Source organism: Bombus bifarius, unplaced genomic scaffold (assembly GCF_011952205.1).
Source record: "Bombus bifarius isolate JDL3187 unplaced genomic scaffold, Bbif_JDL3187 scf7180000007977, whole genome shotgun sequence".
NCBI classification, from domain to species: domain Eukaryota; kingdom Metazoa; phylum Arthropoda; class Insecta; order Hymenoptera; family Apidae; genus Bombus; species Bombus bifarius.
This window is the reverse complement of record NW_022884362.1, coordinates 5,459,472-5,480,446: the sequence shown is the minus strand read 5'-3', so window position 1 is coordinate 5,480,446 and position 20,975 is coordinate 5,459,472. Positions and strand designations below refer to the sequence as shown.

Sequence of the window (20,975 nt, the reverse complement as noted above, 5' to 3'; positions counted from 1 at the left end):
AAATGGCTGACATATTTTTAGGCCACGTTTCGACGCTGTTCCATAAATAGACAGTTAAAATAACTCCATTAACGCAACGTATCAGTTCTTGCCGATTCGCGGTCCAAGGATTATAACATTGGCAAAGTTTGCGCGAAAGCGAACATACATACTATTTTCGACGTTCGAGAAAATAAAAATAACCCTTTCTCAAAATGAAGTGACCATACCGGACGTTTATTTACGAGAGACTCTAAGAAACGTAATACATACTGGTCCACGTACACCGTTTCTAAATGATTATAGCGAGACGTTCGGATGGGTACTCATAAAACGAATGACTCGTCGTTTAGTTTGTAGAAAGAAAAAATATCCTAAGCCCAACTTATCCTAGATAAGTTTCCATCTTTAATTTTATCTCGGCTTTATTCAACTTCATCGTTTCGGAAGTTCGTAAGCTTGGCGAAATAATTATCGCTATACAGAATACCGATGATACTCGATTACTAGAGGCTACGTGATTAAAGATTTAATATACGCTCACCTTAACCATCTCCAGGATCTCGGCGCATTTGATCCTAACATTCTGGAAGGGGCAGTTCACGCTGAGCCTCAATATTACCGGTAGATGTAGCGTCACCAGGCTCAAGTACTTATTCGCCTGAGCTTGCCTCGGACCATCCAGAGCATTTCCCAGATTAAGCATCCTGCCAACGTCCCCGGGAGTGACGTCGGGACTCTCCAGCACCCTGCCGCTCTTCGAAGAGACATCTTCGTCCTGCGAGAGCGGTCTTTTGATCTGACCCGCGCTAAACTTCCTTTCTTCGTTCTTACGCAAGTACTCCTGCGGTAATTCGGCACGCGTGCAACGATGTCGGCCGTCGTCCAAAGGTTCGTCCGCGTAAATTTCGAAATTCTTCAGCTTCGTATCCTCCGTACGATTATCGTCTTGTCTGTGATAAATTTCATTGGCGTTCTCGTTCTCGAAACCATCCAGAGTATTGAAAACTACTCCGTCGCGATTCCTGATCGTCATCTCCGTCTCGTCGAAAGAAACGTCGTCCACGCTGTCATAACAGCGACGATCGCGCGGCAGAATGTCACCCTTCGGGCGGAAGTTCAAATTCCTGCGGTCGAAATTCGCGCCCAAGTTCTCGTCGAATTTCGGGCTCTTCCCGTAAATCCTGATGTCGGAATCCAACTCGTCATCCTCCAATTGCTTTTGTTTCGCGCCTTTCACCTTCACGTAGTTCTTCGTTCTTGGTCTATCCTCTAGACTCACTTCGTTCAACCTCTCGTTCGACGACGAGCCAAGGTATTTTCTCTCGCTCTCGCTGCTCGATCCGAATCGGGTCTCCGAATTATCCTTAAACCTTAGAAATCTGTCGTGAGGCTCGATCTTGAAACCCTTCCCCTCGTCGGACGACGTCGAATGCCCGGACCTGTAACTCTCCACGTCACCCCCGTATCTTCTCCTCTCGTTCGGCGTACCGTAGCCCGTTTCGTTCCCAAGTCGGCCGTCGACGCAATCGAACGAGCCCGATGGATATCTCTCGGAGCATTCGAGGCTGTTGTCCTCCAGGAAAGCGGGATTCTCCGTGACGCTCTGAGGGAAGAAACCCTCCGTCCTGAAGGAATCTTGAAGCAGCGGCTGCTGCAGAGAGGGCAGAACATTCTGCGGAGCCGATTTGGTCGGGGAGCGCTCGATGTTCATGTCGTATCTTCGCGTGAAAGGTTATGAAGTTTCTATTAGCGCGCCACGAAGCTTAGATACAGCGGAGAAAAATTCGCGCGGAAGTGAATGGGTGAGCCTCGGGTGACTCGTGAGTTTTCTCTGCCCGTTTAATGAATCCTGACTCGTTATATTATATTGGATAATAAATCTTTCTTACCATGTAGACGTTCGAAACTTATGAACACGCTATGTACTATAATATTATCGTTTGATTTCTATTTTCCTACAGCTGCCTCGAGTATAAGATTCTATTTAAAAGAACTGAATTATATTATATGTAATTCATACACTGTTTTATTACGGTATCTAGAATTTATGGACGACGTTATATCGTTCTATTCGATACGACGATATATTATTACCGTATATCACACGGAACACACGTACGTAGAAATCAGAGATATTCTGAATATCGACGCGCAAAGTTTTATCGAGGCATATCGGTGCAAAATACATATGGATATATGTAACATGCGGGCTCACCTTCCATCTTGGCTCTTGAACTTTCCCCCAACGTTCTCCGGATCCTCCATCTCACCGGTGTCGTCCCAGTGATTTGGACTGCCAACCCCTCCAAGCCATCCCTCGACCGTATTCCTAGCCGCCGCCAGGGCGATGTTTCTGGCAGTTTCATCTCTCGCACACAAAGGCGCTAAAAATCTGCTAACGATCTCGACCTCGTCGTCCTTTGTGGAGGTGCCGCTTCCCGAAGAACTGTTCGGATCTCTGTACATCTCGTCTTACTTTCTTTCGTCGATTCTACTCCTATATGTGTATATATATTTGTATATATATATATATATATGTACTTCCCTCTGTGTACTCGAATTCTCTCGCTTTATACGCGGCTGTCGACGCACGTATCTCAGGCTATACCACGTATGCACGATATAGGTAAAAGTACGTTCGCCTTGATCCCGACGACAAATCAAAAGCGTTCGATATTTAATTTAATCTAATCTAATCTGCTTATGATACAAGCGTGAACCTGTCTAGCTTCCCTCAGATCACCGCCGTGTCCTTGTTCACTCTCGATATTATCCTCTTGTTACGAGCTTTCACGATAAAGACTGTGTAATAAAGCTGAAAACAAGAAAACTCGTTTTGTAACGAGCTTCGAAACGAGATTCGCATAAGTTCGCCACACGAGCTCGTTGTTTAGAGTCTGACTGTTCCGTCCGAATCTCTTTTGCCTCGGTTACCGATCCGATCGATTCGTTTACGGTTAATCGATTATCAACCGTATTCCAGTTCTTTCGTGGAACCGACTACGGTCGAACAAAGGAAACGAAGAAACAAGGAAAAAAAGAAAAAAGGAAAAAGAGTGGAAAGAAGTCGATGGAGAGACTCACTGTACTATCCTCGGGTAATTACGGTCGTTTCGTCGCGTTTCGCTGTGAGAATCGGCCGTAAAACTCGTTTCTCGAGGATTTTACTAGCGGTGCACCTCGGCAGTCGTTCCAGGGCGATAGAAAGTAGGCGGTGTCGACTGTCGAGCGATCGTGTGGCGATCTAGCACGATTGAGGTTCGTTTCCAGGGAGAAGAAAGAAAAAGAAAGCCGGGTGATCCTAGCGAGCGCACCTTCGAAAGGAAACGATCGATCGGGCGCCTTGTTTTTGAGGAACCAAAACTTCCCAATTCGTTCCCAATCTTTTTTCTCCCTCGTTTTTCTCGTTCCACACGTGTGTCGCGGTTAGCTTAACGGCAACGGTGTTACATTGTTCTTTACATCGTTGCAAACGATCTCTAGCCGTTGAAACGTCTTCGAAATTCCAATTGGAATGGACTGTCCTCGATTCCACCTCTGTTCACCGACGTAGTGACACTAATCCATTGGACGTCTGAAAAAAGATCAACGAAAATTACGTTACATTAACATAGTCTCTGCTGCACCAATTACGTAATTTGTTCTTCAAGTCGCGTAGATCACGAGCGGCATAACTTGCTATTACATCGCGGATGTGCGTACTTTTAGGAAAAATTTCAACGCGCAAATATGCATAGAAGGCGCATAACGTGTAAATCGTTCAAACTACTCGTTATAATACTTAGAGCGCAAATTACCTTTACTTAATCGACCAATAAATCAATAAATCTTTATTTATGTTGCAATTTTTTAATCGCGTTTAGAATAACATAAATTGATACGAACGCAGTGTAATTATTGCAAAGAAAAACGTTACTGTGCAATATATCGCAATAATTAACGTAATTTAGTTTCGTCTCGCAAGCAAACAACTCGGAGAAAAGATCGTGGATCACGAGTGACCCACGAAACACAGAACGTGTTAATGGATATTTAAAAGGAACGGCAGAGAAGTCGAACAAAATGCAAATGAATCGGAACAACGAAAGCTTCCCGTTCCACTATTGATTCGACGGTGGCCGCTTATTGAATTTCAATTTACCCGACAGCTTAATCGTCATCGATCGACTTAATATCCATCGGAGGCAAAGGTAACGCGCTCGCAACGTAACCGAAAGCTAATAGGGAAGCACTTCTTCTCGCGGCCGCGAGCTGCGAGTAGATTATCGTCGATCGAATCATTACGCAACGAACAATTGAAAGCCGGTAACCCTACCGTAGAAGTACTAAACTTCAACCGCGTAATCAGCGTCGCATTGTACCGGTTAATTCCTGCTCGAATCGTTTGTTACCGTTTAGATCTCGATGCTACTCGTTCATCGTAGCTCTCGTTTCAACGTTACGAATCGATCGTCATGTACACGCCGATTTGTATCGTCGTCGTAAACGTCGATGGAACATCGCTGTTGTGAACGTCGATCGATCCAACCATTCTGATCGTGACTTAGCCAGCGTAAAAATTTCATGAGGCAAAACAGTTTCATAGACCTGCACGATTCAGCCTGGAAATACTAGGAACAAACACTGCTATCGGACCATTTACGCAATTAGTCGATGTCAGGCTGCGCCAGTCTTCTCATTGATTGATCGACCCCCGCGAGAGAAGGTCTAGGTCAAGGCTACCGGGGTCAGGAAATAAGAGAGGTCGCGTGAACGCTGCAACTTATCGAGAAGGGGAGAGAACGAGCCCATTGGTGTCGTGGAGAGGATAAAAAGGGGTGCATTCGCTGTTCTCGACGGAAGAAAGTCGACGTCGATTTCACCGCATTACAGCTGTGATTGGAACACGTCGATGTGGAGTAGCCCGATATCGAAAAAACGCTGATCCGACAATAAAACCTGTTCTCCTACCGTGTAGTAATCACCTGTCAGGTAATTTCTTTAATATCTAATAAAGATAATAGTTTGAACACACCCCTGGTAATCGGGAACGTGTATATTACCGCATATTGTATATAATGTCAGGATGGATTGAAAATCCCAATAATTACGAGTCTTCGTTACAATGACTTAAATAAAATACGCCGTGAAAAAGTAGCGAAGTAAGACGAAATGATTATAGCGTAAGGTCGAGGTATGGCTGTAGCTTGTCGTTAATCGATATACGGTGGATGAATAACAAATAAGTGGAAAAACAGAAGCAAAAAGGAGCGAAAGGATCAGTCGCAATATCTTCAGGATAATATAACGAAACAAGAAAAGATAGTGAATTTGAAATTCACGAGTTTCACGGCAAATTACATAGCGCGACTTAAATATCCTACTTCGAATAACTTTACTCTGCCCTAAACATGTGTTCAGGCACTATGCAACAAAATAGTAGTAGTTTCTAAGCAGATAAGATGCGTTCCACTTTGTACAAAGCGGAATTGCGTAAATCGCCGGGTTCTAGTCGCGGCATTAGTCGAGTAATAAAAAGCTGCCACAGCAAAGAATTCGATCCCACGCACCGAAATGCGCCAAGTAACGCGCGTTTTCCTATTGCGTAAAGTGCGGAGAACGCCTGTGGCGGATCATTTCCCGGTACACGACTCGGTAATTCTGTCCCGCTGAAGTTCCCCCGCACAATGCTCATTTTTTCCTTTTTTTTTTTTCACTTCCTAGTCCTCTCCTTTCCGAGATCCACTCGAAAGCCTTTTCTCCCGGACTATCGATCGTTGGTACTCGATACGCCAAACAACGGCCGCGTTCATCGTTTCCGATTTTTAATATGCGCGCGTCCTTTCTCGATTCTCGGTAGGCCGATGCCATTTCCAGAGATCGTTCGCGGGACAAAACTCATGAACAGAACTGCGTAACGAAAAATAGATCCAAATACGACTATAATTTAAAAACCAAATGTAAAAACAATTTTCATGGCGTGTGATCGACGGACGTCATACTTACTGAATGTTCAATAAACTTTCTTGCGAAAGATAAGAAATATGACTTATCGTGCTCTGTCCGTGTAATCTCCGGGCATTTTGTATCATTTTACATTTAACGAGTAAAAATCCGGCTGCAGCTCGACGTTCTTACGAGAGGAAGAAGAAGATCGATAATCAGGATATAAGAGAGTAGGAAGGAGTATAGTCACGCACGCACAATGTATCCGCGGCATAACGGCGAGGTTTATCGGGCATGAAAACGAAAAAAGCAAGGAGAGAGAGAGAGAGAGAGAGAGAAAAGGAAAGCGCGGAAGAAAGGGCAGAAAACGGCGTTTCAGCATTTCTTCGCGGCGATCTCCAGAACGATCTAAATATTTATAATTCCCCAAAGCCTAACTCTACCCCGTTCGCACCGCTATGAATTATTAATGTCGTGCCGTGCTACCGTATGCCGGTGCACGTTGCTATGCATTTCTGATACCTGTACTTTGTCTTCGAGATATAAGGATGGTCAGGGCCTCGCGGATATAAGGGGCGATAAAATGATCGTCTCACGTGCCAGCGGCCATTAGAATTTAATGAAATCAGGATAAATCAAAACGATCGGGTTCGCCACGGGACTCACGATTGAAATACATGCACCGTTTTGTCTACCGACACCTGAGAGTTATTCGTGATGTAAGAGCCGAGTGCCGATGTCCAACTATCTCTTCTTTTTATTTTCGAAATCTTTTCATACGAAGAATCCAAGATAATATTTTTTATTAACCCTGCTTATTATCAACTTCGTCGCATGTAATTATCATGCACCGTAAAGAATTATCGCGGATCACTGTGGCGGCTCGTTAAGACGCTCGCTTGGTGTATCGTGACGCAACGAAGAAAATGCAATTTCTCTGATCGCATATTTATAAACTGCCGCCCGGTATCACAGGTTTCGTCATTCGATCGCGTTGCGCTCGATCGTCCGTTTTAACCAGCACATCGCAGCTACGTATGTATCTGGTCTTCGATAATGCGATAAACAAAATTCACGGATAATTCGCCTGCATTAAAACAGATTGAAAAAGAAAGGAAAGAAGCATAAGAAAAAGAGATGGGATTTTGAGCAAATTATGGATCGCGTGATCCACCTTGACGCGTTCGACGATCCTCGACACCGAAATGTATCGTGCAGTTGGATCGGACAGCAGGGGCCCTCGTCGGATTGTGGGAAAACATTATACATCGCTGGTCGCGGCGTTTCACGTGGAATATTCCTCGAACCAGGCCTCGTTGTTCGGGTAAATAAGTTACAGCGTAATGGGTTTCTCGTATTAACGAGACCCGTTTCGCTTCTCGAAACCAATAAGCGAACCAGCACACGGCGGCTGTATCCTGCCGATGTGCTATCTAATTTCCTTGTTACGTAATTCTATGTGGATTCTGGATAGAATCGTAGTAGCCTGAACACGGTCAAAGCAGCAGGGAGAGTCCTTTCCAGTGGTAATTTCTTGCGGTATAACAAACATGTATCCAACCGAGAGCAGCCGAAGCCGATTAACTGATGCATCGCTAAATTTACGACAACCAAGCCGGTTTACGACCGTTTTTGATACCGAGATTAGAAGAAATCGTTATTATACATATACATATATGTATTATATGTATTATAGAAGTGGAACTGTGTTTCTAAAACCGCTCGATACACGTATCGCCAATTCAGAGCCCGAAGCAGAGTTCACCTGTGGATACCTGAACGAAACTAATCACACTGTGTCCGACGGATCGATCCAGCCGATAATGGTTCACGACAAAAAGCTTGCTAAATGCGAGGCGTTGTTACGCTCGCTCGCCATCGTGCTTAACGCAAATTGCAAAACTGCCGAGTCGGCGTTACGACCTTGCGACACGCGAGACACCCGCGATAACACCCGGTTACCAACGCTAAACCGAGAATCACACTCACGACGAGCCCCTTTCCTCGCCAAATTAATCACTCTCGTTTCGATGATTCATAAATACACCATTAATCAGACGGCCTGAACGATCGTTATCGGATAATTCGATTACTGCGATGGAATTGATAAAATTGTAGATTTATATAAACGAATGTTGTCGTCCTTTGTGGATGATAATTGCGAGATAAAGTTTGATAGTTTCTTTCGCGATAAATATAATAATCGTATTAAAACGTAGCTACGACGCTACAGAGATTTAATTTAATTAAACAAATTAACTTAATTTCATATAACTTAATTACCATACTTAAACTTGAATTATCCAGTAGGCGATCTACGAGGTGTTGCAAACTACGTTGTTGATCGAAGACGTTCAGTCAAACGAACCAGATTCCATCTTACCAGATTGCGCAATACAAATAAGTCTTTCTGAATATCACGAAACAACACCGCGGTTCGAATCGATCGAAATGTTCGTTCACAAACGCCGTATAACGTACCAACCATGCAACGCTTGTGTTAATCAACGCGCATCGCGGGTCGTTCAAGATGCCCCGAAACGTTGCACAGTTGTTGCAATATAACATAAAACTTGCTTACTACACAATTTGAAAATAACATGGCTGAAGTTACACGAAGATCAGGTATCGAGTAATTTCTATCAGTGGCTACAATGTTTCTCATTCGCGTTGTATCGTTGCTACATGCTACACAAGATTCTCATAATGAAGAGTCGATAAGAAACCTCGCAGCAGGATTCCTAATAATTTGCCTAACGATTTCACCCAACGTTTTCCTTCGCTAGATGCTTTCCACTATCGACGATCGGAGAAACTCGATAATTCATTGCTATTTCGATTACTCTCTGAGATTTTCACGAGAACGTAATGCTCGTACGATTTGATGGATTTAACGTTAAGAACCGTATTTAATATCCGGGCTACCAGACTCGTAATTTATCGTAAAAGTTTTATAAATATACATACAGGGATTTAAAATCTTGCGGAATGCTTGTTACAGTATATGGCTTAGCTCGAATCATATATTTTTCCATACACCTTGCATTTGAATTCCTTTGATGCAAGTTTTATACTTTTAGTGTTGAACCTCTCGCGAATAATTAAAACGTCGACTTTCACTTTGATCTTTTTGGTACAAGTTCTATACTCTGGAAACTGCCAGTTCTCGTGTTAAACTTATCATAAATTAAAACACTAAGTTTGCTTTTGATCTTTTCGATACGAGTTTCATACTTCAATAATCGATAGCTCTATTATTAACGTTATTATTGAAATAGTTGCAATAAAGTATGGCAAATTAAAACGCCAAACTTCATTTTGATTTCTTTCGTACAAGTCTCATAGTTTTAATAGCCATAGTATCCAATGTCTTGTAAATAAAATACTAATGTTCCTGTGCGTAGCACACAGATATGGCAAACGAGGCAACGCGAACGAGACTGGAAATAATGTCCTTAATATAACCACCTATTCCCACTTTTCATTAACCTAAAATTACATCCGCGTCGCGATGCTGAACGTACGATATTCTTGCACGCGATACTTGTTGAACGTTATTCCCAAATCAGAGGGCGAGGTAAATTGAATTTTATGGATTTAACGCCATGTGGATGACCATGGGTGTTTCGAGCGTGTTCGTAGCAAATGCAACTGAAGTATACATATAGCGAGTGTCGGTCGCACGGCACCGGCATAACAAGTAAGAGAAACGGGACCTAAAATAATGTACTTAATATCGCTGCCTTCCATTTCCCGGCTATACGCCCTCCATTCGGAACAGAACAGATGTACGGGATACTAATGGGCCGCGTACCATTGTAACGTATGCTTTCCAGGCTATGTATGCAACACTTGTTGAACATTAGTCTCATTCTGCTTGAGAATTTTGTAGGCTCGACGTCGTTGATCCTCTTAGGTACGCCACAAACGTCGCATTGAATCTTTAAACTTTCGCGAAAGGGACAAAAATACTCCAAAACTTCTAATCGATATTTATACCTTGACAATGACGGAATTTTCAGGCAGACTCCTACGTTGCTGTTCCAATTAATCGTGTCACAATCGATGTATTAAAGTTCATATTAATAAACGATTTAATTATAATATATAATTATAATTTAAATATAATAATGATTTCTATTATAAACGAGCTTGCAAATTAACAAAGAAACATGTCCAGAATTAGGAGTCTAATGAAAATCTCCAAGTTATCGAGATCTAATTTACAGTCTCTAATTTTTCACAAAACGAATCAGAATATTCGGAAAATTCACGGACCTCGTTTTCTTCTCCGTACAGGATATACAACCTAAGTTAACCGAAGGTTACATCATTAGATAAAGCAGTTTGACTAAGTTTGCTCTCTCTCTCTCTCTCTTTCTCTCTCTTTCTCTCTGTCTATCCGGAAGGCAAGGCCAGATCTCGTCTGGCGTTCGAAACATCGAGTAATCCGTGCAACGACATTGCTCCGTAACAATATGACATGCCGTGCTCCATTCCTTGCGTGCAACACTTGTTGAACGCTTCTCCTTTGAGTCGGCGGACGAAATTTCACGGATCGAACACGCCACTGACCGGTCTAACGTCGAGTCTGCATAACAGCTAGCGAGATAGGTAATAGTATAATACGCGGCGAGAGGGACGAGGCGGAAACAAGGCTACTTCGCTCGAGATAGTCACGTAGAAGGAGGCGGAATACGACCCTGATTGCCAAGGAGAAATCTGCAGCGTGATCTCGCACGAGCTACAACCGTGGAATAACGTGTGTCTTCGTTTCATGGCGCACGCGAGAAGAAGAAAAGGAGAACGACGAGACTCGAGTTCGAGTATAAAAGTTGTTACATATTAAGAACGATCTTGATACATCCTTATCGGTGGATATATTCGTCGTTACCAACCAGCCGAAAGGAGCCGCCATTCGTTTGCTTAATCCACTCGTTCGCAATAAAGAGATCACCTGAGCAACGAGAATAGGATATTCCTTAAGTAGCAGTCGCTTTACACGACGAGTCTCTGCGTTATTATAGAACTAACGCTGTCGCAGATAAACCTGAGAAAATATTTGCTTACGAAACTAACGAACCCTTTGTCGAAATGAGCGTAGCTAAGAGAACATGGTTACGCCATTGTTGTCCCAAGGAAAGATTACTATAGCGATCCGTTCTTTGTGCAAGGTTGTAGCTAGTTTACGAAGTCAGCCAGCTAACGCTGCGACAATGTGGGTTAGAGATTAAAAAAAGGAATATAAAAAACAGGAAGAAACCTTGCTGCTGGTAATGCTGATGGTCTACGCGTATTCAAAAGGAGTACCGAAACGTTAAAACCCGGATAATATGATTTTACACGGCTCGAAACACGAGCAAAGTTCCGAAGGAATAAAAGAAGGCGTTAAGTGGAACGCTTGCACGATCAGCAAGAATATACTGCGGATCTCGATAAACACGCTGCACGTTCCAATAAAAACGAAACCATTCGAAACGAAATTACAGGCATCTGGCTGTGGCCATTGATGGACGGGCAAATGGATTCGAAATAAATTCACCGATCCCGACGCGGGCTACGTCATTTAATTATAGATAATTATTCGTGACAGCGGTACTGACGCGTCCCGACCAGCCTGGTTATATAACATTCGTAAATCGTGCCAGAACTGGCCGCGATCTTACGACTCGCAAACGTCACTGACCAGTAAGTGGGCGAATAGAGTCATAACACGTACGGTCGAGCTGGCGAACGTGCACGGGGACGAAGGTTTAGTCACGCATTCGACCGGGCTATCGGATCCGTATGGAATCCTTGCCTCGCACACAGGAACACCTGGCCGTAAGCGTCACGGTTAATTTGCACTTTCTATGAATTTTAATCAGCCTGTGAGCAGAGAAGGATCCGGAGACAATGGCACGTAGGGACCGGCTACGATTATCGATCGTATGGGTTCCGATGTTCGACCGTGTATCTCGTCCGACGCCGCGACCCCAAGGAACAATCCCAAAACCACAAACCCAATGAACAGTCCTTATATTCCTTATACGCAAAAAATTCAAAGTCCTCCTTGGTTTACAGATTACGGCTACAAGGTTACATTTTCGTTTCACCTAACAACAAAGAGAGCAATGGGAAGGAAGAAACGGCGGAGATCACAGGAGAGAGGGAAAGGAACGCGCTTAATGATCGCGTGTTCCGCACAGGTGATCGCGAGGTCAAACGTTGCTTCTCCAAAGTCCGATAACCACCGACTACGAACGAAATGATTAACGATAGCCTGAGAAAACCAGACGTAGAGCCGAAGAAGAGAAAAAGAACGATGCGAGGGAAGAAAGGTGTGCCATATGGAATTCGGTATATAGCAACGGTAAAATCTGCGATGGGATTAATAGAAATCGGAGAGTGTTACGGCACCTCAGGCGCGGACAATCTGCACTTGAAATCTAGACAGCGAACGATGAAGACTAGAAGCGAAGAGGAACAACATTTGCTGGCAGCAAACCGTGTAAACAGCAATTCCTTTTTCGTGTTGGTGCAGTAACGTTGCTAAAAAAGAAAATGGCACAATGACCTGGGACACGCGGTGTTACACGCGGGTCACCTACGCGAAAGCGAGCGAGCAAGCAAAGAGGATGCGGAACGTTTGGTGCATGGTGCAACTCGCGTACCACGCGGGCGTGCACGCGTGCATATCAATTCCGCGGGCGCGGAGGAGTCGCCAAGATCTCATGTAAATCATCGAGACAAGATGGCTCCTCCCTATTTTCTTGGCGCAATGTGCACGCAACGACGGAGCGGTAATGCTCGAAGCATGTTTGAAAAGCGAAAACGTGGTTCATCGGGGGACCAGAGATCGAGCAAAGAGGAGAAACGGAAGGAGAGAAAGAGAGCGGACGAGTGTCGAGTGTTACACGCGTGAATAGTGCGTTTCGTTGTATAATGCGCGCGAGGAACACACCGAGCCGATGCACTCGCGCAACGGTCGACCAGACCGAAGTATACTTCATCGTAAATCATGACGAACAACTATTTACTTATCGTAGAATCGTAAATAAGGAGACAAAAAGACACGCTCCATATCGGCGAAAATTCACTTTACAATGCCAATGAAATTCTGAAAAGTTCCGTACAAAGGATATAATAAGTTCATAAAAATTTATTACGGTAAGTGTTCAAATTGTTTCGCGAGTCATCGTACGTAAGATAAGAAAGCATACTTTTGATTTGACGTTATTATCTCTAAAGCACTTTTTGAAAGAAATTTCTATTTTCCTTGGTGCAGCGCCACTTAAGAGAGATAGTCCATTACTTTTATTGCCCGACCATCTGTACGTTACCTGAATTACCGTAAACTATTTGTCCTCGTTCGCGACACAGCACCGGTATTTTCCCGAAACAGAATTATTTCCCTCTCTAATCTCCTCGAATCAGCCCGGAAAGTATTCCGGTTAAAAGAAACTCACCTATTTCACTCTCAACGATCAAGGAACACCAAGAATCCGATCGACTGGAATTCGTAATCAAGCCGATGAACGATCGAATTACCGTGATGTTCGACGAGCCTGCTGACATCCAACCATCGGGAGGAACCACCGAGAGCAGACCAACCGTCTGTCGATGTCTAATTACGCACTGATTTTGTCCCTTCTCATTTTCGTTCGGTCTTCACAACGTTAAGTAACTAACGGTCCTGCGGGACGAACCTGCGCAACTTTCGTGGTAGACAGAGAGGATCAAACCGCATCGAAAGCCTCCCCTACCTAAGCTTCGGCCAGACTCCTCGAGACACCCCTTTTTCGCCTAGCTAAGTCAAATCGACCGAACGTGCTCATCGGCCCCTGTAATCGAGACGCGAATCTTTCTATCCCTGCGCAGGTAAAACGTGTGTGTACGTTGCAAAGCGGCCTGGTAAACGCAAACTACACAGGGTGTTAAAATATCAATCTGTCGACGTTTTAAATTACACGCGAGAGAGATCTCGGACGCACGTGTCGCACGGGGACCGGTATCGTTAGACTGTGAATCAACGACGGAAAGAAACGGGCGCAGGCCGTACTTCTGTAGCCAGTTACGATGACTAGGGAGAACGAGGGAAAAATGTAAACGGAAGAAGCGAGCTAAAAGTGCAAATAAGTAAACCGCTAACGACTCTGCCTAGTCGCTTCTCTCGGCAGATTTGCAAGACGTATTTGCAGACTCCACCTTAAACCGAGCCACATGGCTACGCGTATACTTTCTAATTATATAGTATCTTCCCGCCATCAGCTGTGCTCGTTGGCTGACCGAGAAACTCGCCGGGATAAAAAAGAAGGCGGGGGCAAAGTCGAAGAAAACTCGGCACTCAACGGATAGCTCTCGACGAAAAGGTGGGAGATGCGCAACCATTATAAACCTGCGACACGTTGCGCGATTCGCGCTATTGCAAAACGAGAAAATAGAGGGGTCAATGCGCGCGATCGCGGCGTTATCCCTGGAGAGGAAAAAGAGGATTTCAAGCGCGATCTTTCGACCATGGTCAGAGGAGCGCAAAAAAGAAACTCGTAAGAAGAGTTAACATCCCGTACGGTTTCGAAATGATAAATAAAACGAACGAACAAAATTTAAAATAAGAAAGCGTGCTGCATAGTGCGCAAAGGGGATATAATAACGCGAAAGTTAGTACGCGCGGCCCCGAAGAAAACAAACGATCGGTGATATGTTTGCAAAAAGGGTGCTAGGTAACAGTGTGTGATACCACTGTGTAGAGTACGATACAGAGGTTGGCCGTGCAACAACCTCGTAGTTCACCGACTACGCCTGCAGCTTCTGTACGCCACGCGAACATGCACCATCCACTTTCCTATTTTGCGTTCAGTAGCGACCGCTTCATTTCGATAACGGTAACGCAGCTCGATCGTTCTGCCAATTTTGTTGCCAATTCAACCGGACCGATCGTAAAGACGATCAAAGTTGAAGGCACAGTAAATTGACTACGAAGCGATCGGACGGTCAGACCGACTTTTTCTACTTCCGCGCTTTCCGGAATATGACTCACCTTCTAGTCTCGTTCGGATTAGACAAGTCGCTTTCGAATTCAAGACGTTTGAGTTCAATAACTCTACTTCAAGTTTCTGTACATATAAGCGAAGTTGCTTTGAAGTCGTTTCGATGTAAATGAAATACTTCAACTTCGCTTAAGGCTTTAGAAATTAGGTATTCCAAAACAATTGAAAGAACGGATTCACGTTTGTAAAACGGTTTCAGATAACTCGAAGTCGAGTGACTTGACTAATAAGAACGAGCTTATGACGAAGATGAAAACCTGCAACTCAAGCAAGTAACAGGTTCGTATTCCGTACGTAACAAAACGATAGATTCGCTACTATAGTAATTTCAAGACGCTTCAATTCAAACAACTCGATTAATTTGAACGGAGCGTTAGGAATTCTTAGAAACAATCTCGTTTCCCGATACATACATCAAAGTTTGGGAAACGTCGGGTAAAACTTGAGGCACACGAGTAACGTGCTCTAATAGGTCGAAGCACGAAGCAATTACTCAAGCTACAGCATCGAAAACAAGCAGTCATCTTTCGAAACGTCTTTCGAGACTAGACGCCTACGCTAAAAACCACTTGCAGAACAAACTCCATCCAAGTTGTAGCGAACGAAGGAAGTACATGTTATACGAGTATCAAGAAGTAACAGGATGGTTATTCGCAAAACGGTCCCGTTGCTAATGGATAGACGCGTCGGAGGAGAAGGTCAGTTTGGCGTTGGTAAAGGGTCAGCCACATAAAAACGTAGAGATCGACTCGAGCTTTCGAAGAGAACAGGTTTTTCACAGTTCGCTATTTCTTCGCTCGTGTAACATCGCTCCCGTTCCGCGCATAATACTCGCATAGAAACCTGCGGTGCACCTATTCTCGCCGCGGACCCGTGAGAAAGGACACGGAAGATCGACGATCGCTTGTAAACATCGAGAAGAGTTGCGGAAATTTTCGCACGACCCTGATATTTTACGAGCCGTCTGTGCACGTGATCCGTACCGCGCCCACGTACCATCCATACGTACGATTCTTTTTTTCTTAACCGTTGTTCCGTTTCTATACGTCGAGCTCGCGAATTCTACGCTAGAGAGAAACCTGTACGATAATATAGGGTGTTGCGGTTTTTTCCGACTGAACTTTGTCGGGACATTTTAGGAGTATAAACGAGAAAAGAATATTACACGGACGTAGGTCGTTTAAGGTTTTATCAAAAAATTATAGGGAAAATAAAACCTTAGTCTTCGTTATTGCGATGAGTAAATACGGAGAATCCATTGATCATTTGAGACGAAGTTGAATCCATCTTCGTCGAATAATAAATATTATTTCTTACCACTATCAATCTTCTGTCGATGAACGTCTAACTAATGATTAGTAATTACGTCGATTGTGAGCCTATCGAAGGATTTTATCATAGCATAAAAACTACAGCTTTGTTAACGCGTCCCTTATTTTTCCATTACGATATTAACGTATTACAACTTGGTAATGAAGCTTCGAATCTGCTATCTTCGTATAATATTTTTATATCATTCGTACCTATAAAATATAGTTTGACTGGAAAAAGTCTGAAACACCCTATATTCGTTGAACATAGAAAAAAAGGTGCTGCAGCAGCAGCAGAAGAGCAGCGAAGTTGAACGAAGTTTAACTTCGTTAAAGGCTTAGAGGGAAACTTTGAGCGACGGTATTTTCAGGCTGTCGCGAGCACGAATAGGGTAACAAGCCCTATTCCAAGTTCTTGCCACGGCTAAACGTGTCGTGGCAAGATTGCGTACCAACCGGGAACGATTCGAATCTCGCAAAAGTCGCGGCGTAAGTTCACGACGCTTGGTACATACGCGTCTAGTAATCAGAAACTCGCGTGCTCGACTTTGTGTACGCGGTCAACGTCTCGAACGTCATAAATTATATCATGACCCTGCGGTAGTTCGTGATCAAGATGATCTATAGGTACTAGAATATTCACATGGGGATAGGTCATGAGCGTAGACGGAAGAAGAGGAACGAGGAAATATTCCAGTTGTTTACGAGATGGTTTCTCCGCGGAAGAAGAGGAACGAGGAAATATTCTAGCTGTTTACGAGATGGTTTCTCCACAGTTGATCTAGGATAGATTCAACTTAGCTAAATCCCGTAGTTGGAGTATCGCCAGAGAGCAGAGAGAGAGAGAGAGAGAGAGAGAAAGAGAGCACTTAAGAGCGCAATCTCTTCATCTAAATGAACCCGTGGCACGAAAATTACCCATTGTAACTGAGGCTATTTTTCTTGCACTTCAAAAGCCCGCGTACCTATAGTAGAAAGAAATTCACACGAGCTCTTATATGATCGCGATCTTCATACAATAGTTCATAAAAATATTCCAACATTTGTAGAAATCTTTTATGAATATATTATGCGTTTACGAAACATTTTGCAATTTAATTAGCATTGTAATGAGACTCGACTATCACTTTGAAGCTACAAAATATTTCATGAAAATACCCTTAACACACTATACATAAGATAGTTATTTATATTATCGTATAACAAATATCTTGTAACTTCTATATAGCTTCTCAACAATTTAAAAATGTTTTATAATACACGACACGTAAAGTTTCCTACGTCCGAATACTTTCGTGAACCACCGTATGTGTAAGCGAGTGTGTATCCTGAATTTTAGAAAAAGCAAGAGAAAAGAAAAGAACGTGTATTTGAGCGAACAATCATACACCGCTGCGCAAAGAGAAGCCGGCGTCGTATACGAGGAATTAAACAATCGACCGATTGTTATCGGGCGTGACGTCTAATAAATATGCAACGGGAATGCATCTACCCGGCGGTCTGTAAAACAAAAAACGTCGGAGGTACCCCGGAAATCGTTTAATGGCGCCGGCAGTTCGGACACGCCGACAGCCTCCGAAAATTTCTACCTTGCGAGCATGCGATTTAAAGCGAGTCTAATTTTAAAGCAAACAAAGAGTTAACATTTATTACGGCCGCTCCTCTCTGCCATCAACCAGTTCAATTGGCTACAATTGTAAACTCATTATGACGAGGCAGACTAAACAAAAAAAATATTGAAAAACGTCAATGTCAAGGCTTGCGCGATCTTTCCTAGTTTTCCTCTCTCTTTTTTTCCGTTTTTTGCTCGTTAAAACGAGAAACAACGAGCGAACAGCGTTTCTTTTAACGACCTTTCCACGCGCATACGTAGAGAACGCGTGATTAAAAAGATGTGCGCGTTTTGGAAAAGGTACGCGCCGCTCGATTCTCTCTTTGCCTCGTCGTTCCTACTAATTTAAATCTCGGCATCGTTATCCAAGAACATCATCGTTACCCAATTATACTTATACGGTAAATGACAAAGTGATGGTCGTTTTTCGGATGAAGTCACCGATGTCATCTCAAGGTCGGCCTTTTTTACACGCTAATAAAACGCACATGACGATGCAATTTTTCAAGTAACCGATAACATTTTTCTTCCTTATTTCTTTTTTTATTTTTGCGTAACATGTTGACCGTCATGAGTAATCGTTATTCGTGATCGATATTGGGTTTACCAGAGACGCTGTATGATGAAACATTTAAATTACATAAACGCTGTTGTGCGTCCGTTCTATGTATAAAACAAGGCCCTGTAATTAAAAAAGAATTCTTGTCGCAGCCCACGCGTTAAGTAATATAAACTGGAACAAATAAAAAAGTTGAACGCACGACGATAAAGGGGCGCGTATCAGATAACAATTTTTAATCCACCCTAGGCCTGAGTTAGGTAATTTCGCGAGCCTCGATTTAACCGGGCTACCTCGGTCCCGATTAAGCCAGTCAATCGAGACCCCGCTGTAATTCGTATCCACGTGTTTGCAGCAAGAGAGGGGAGAGAATGAAATGACCCGAACGACCGGCGAAGGTCCTTCGACTTTCCGAAGCACCGAACGGAACGCGTTTTCGCGTTCAAAGACGCGAGACCGATCGTCGTTCGAACGGAACGAAATTTCCAAGGGGCGGATGAGACAGGAATCGGAAACGACGAGCAAACCGAGCTCCCGACTAGCGAAAAATAGTCTTTCCAGGCAACTCGAACGAAACGAATTCGAATGGAACGGGCGTGTTATTCGTATTTCAAGCGAAAATAATCGGCTCAACCATCGCGATATCCTGCCGTATGCATTGTCAATGTTCTACGGTCATGCCGCGTTAACTGATCATCAGTATTACGAGAATTTTATCCGGTCAATTGTAGAAGATGTAATTCTAGGTAGATAGGAAAACCTGACGCATTTACGACCATCTATTTTACACACAGTACTGTCATATAAATTTCATAAACCATCTGTCGAACAAAACTGTTTTACTTTAAGAAATGCGTAGAAGGATAACAAGTATCGCGTATCTATTTCAATTTTGCAGTTACATCATAGAGAGTATTAAACGCGAGAAACAGTAATTGCTTCAACAAATTTCATTAATTAAGGATACGATCTTTGTTTGCTATCTTTTGCTATTTACAAGAATGGTAATATACCTTATACATACGTAATGCTAATAGTTAGTTCCAAGAAGCGATGGGGATATAAACGGGCAGTTAACGAAGCAAAATACTAGTCGGCTAACGTAACACTGTTATACCTGTTCGTTGATCAAGTTCAACGACCGTAAATTTTATTTTCGAAAATCCAAGTACCTCGAAGCCTGACTCCTATAACTGAGCGAGTGTAGTCCCGATCTCCACTTGACATGACTTTAACGCGCGTATCGACGAGCCACCGGGGACCGTATAAAGGGACCGTGATTTGCTTAAGCAAACCTAACGGGTCTGACTCTAGATACGAGTCAATGAAAAGAAACATACTTGCACGATATCGATCGAGCGAATTCCATTTGATTGATTCGTACGCTAGATCTTTTATAAGATCCACAGATTCTTAGCCTCGTTATCTTGCCGCGATGCTTCTACTTCGAGCCTTATGTAATTTCATCGTACTATAAGTCCCGAAATTGTATAGTATTGTAATTTATTTACTTTTTTGCCTAGTTTAGGATATCATACTTTTTTCAATAAGTCACAAGATTTCTGGCAGTTAATTTAATTTTATTAACCGTAATATTATTTTATACCGTAATTTTATTAATAAATGTGAGTAAATAAATTATAAAATACGAGTTGATTTTCAGTTCCAATGCTATCTCCAGGCAGTATCCTTTTTTGTCTATATTTCTAAGTTTCACGTACGCTAAAGGTTTAGGTACTCGAAAGCTTCGACTCATTAGATAAATAAATAAATTCAATATCGTTGTATAAAAAAGTATTGACAAATAACCGAAGGCTGACGATCCGATCGAAGGATAAATGAAAGTGGTCCCGAAGCTACCTACCTATGGTCACCAGCGTAAATCAATCTCGTTGCCGATGTGATATCGAATCTCAACTATGTATATGGAGGATGGTGGAAGCCCAAAGGCTCGAGTGGACCGTAATAATTTACCACCGAGGAACTTGCCAATGTGAACGTCCCCTCCAATTGAGAAACACTGGGGTTACTACGGCCACTCGCAGACAGCGAGGCGCACAAGAGACGTTCGCGCAATAGTGTGTCATTTGAGATTGAATAATCGCGTTTCACGATTCGAAAAGCGCAATCGATATCGCTGCGTGAGTCCGAGAACTTGATAACTGATAACGCGATCGATAGCGAGTCTCCGATGAACCTGAACTTTCATCGAACGTTAAAATCGGAGCTAAAATCGATTCATGATCGATGATAAAATCTTTAACTCTGAGAAAACCGAATGTAAAGTTAAATCTGTATGTTTCGAAACGTTCAAATATGTTGCTATATCCGATCGTAAAGATTTGTAAATTCGTAACAAAATTCACTAGATGAATGAGGATATTATGTATCACTTTTTGTGTTTATCTTATTTTTGCAAAGGTACACTTACACTATTTTTCCATCGAGGTCTTGATTTATTATAATAGAACTAATGGATTAGAGTTCAACCGATGGGAAAACTATGAAGCCTAAAAGTCTGTGGTAGGATGAATCTGTTGTGTTAATCGATGAAAAAT

General features: G+C 43.1%; 1 protein-coding gene across 2 annotated transcripts in view; it reads right to left on the bottom strand.

Moving 5' to 3' along the window:
• LOC117204266 (sestrin-1) overlaps positions 1–20,975 on the bottom strand; it is a 152,956-nt gene that overhangs the window by 127,928 nt on the left and 4,053 nt on the right. For both annotated transcript variants that reach the window (XM_033441518.1, XM_033441519.1), the window contains exons 2-4: positions 3,297–3,556; positions 2,198–2,797; positions 524–1,700 (exon numbers count right to left, since the gene is read on the bottom strand). In XM_033441518.1, coding sequence (XP_033297409.1) covers positions 524–1,700; positions 2,198–2,448 — 1,428 coding nt within the window. In that variant the 5' untranslated portion in view covers positions 2,449–2,797; positions 3,297–3,556. The remainder of the gene's footprint in view (positions 1–523; positions 1,701–2,197; positions 2,798–3,296; positions 3,557–20,975) is intronic.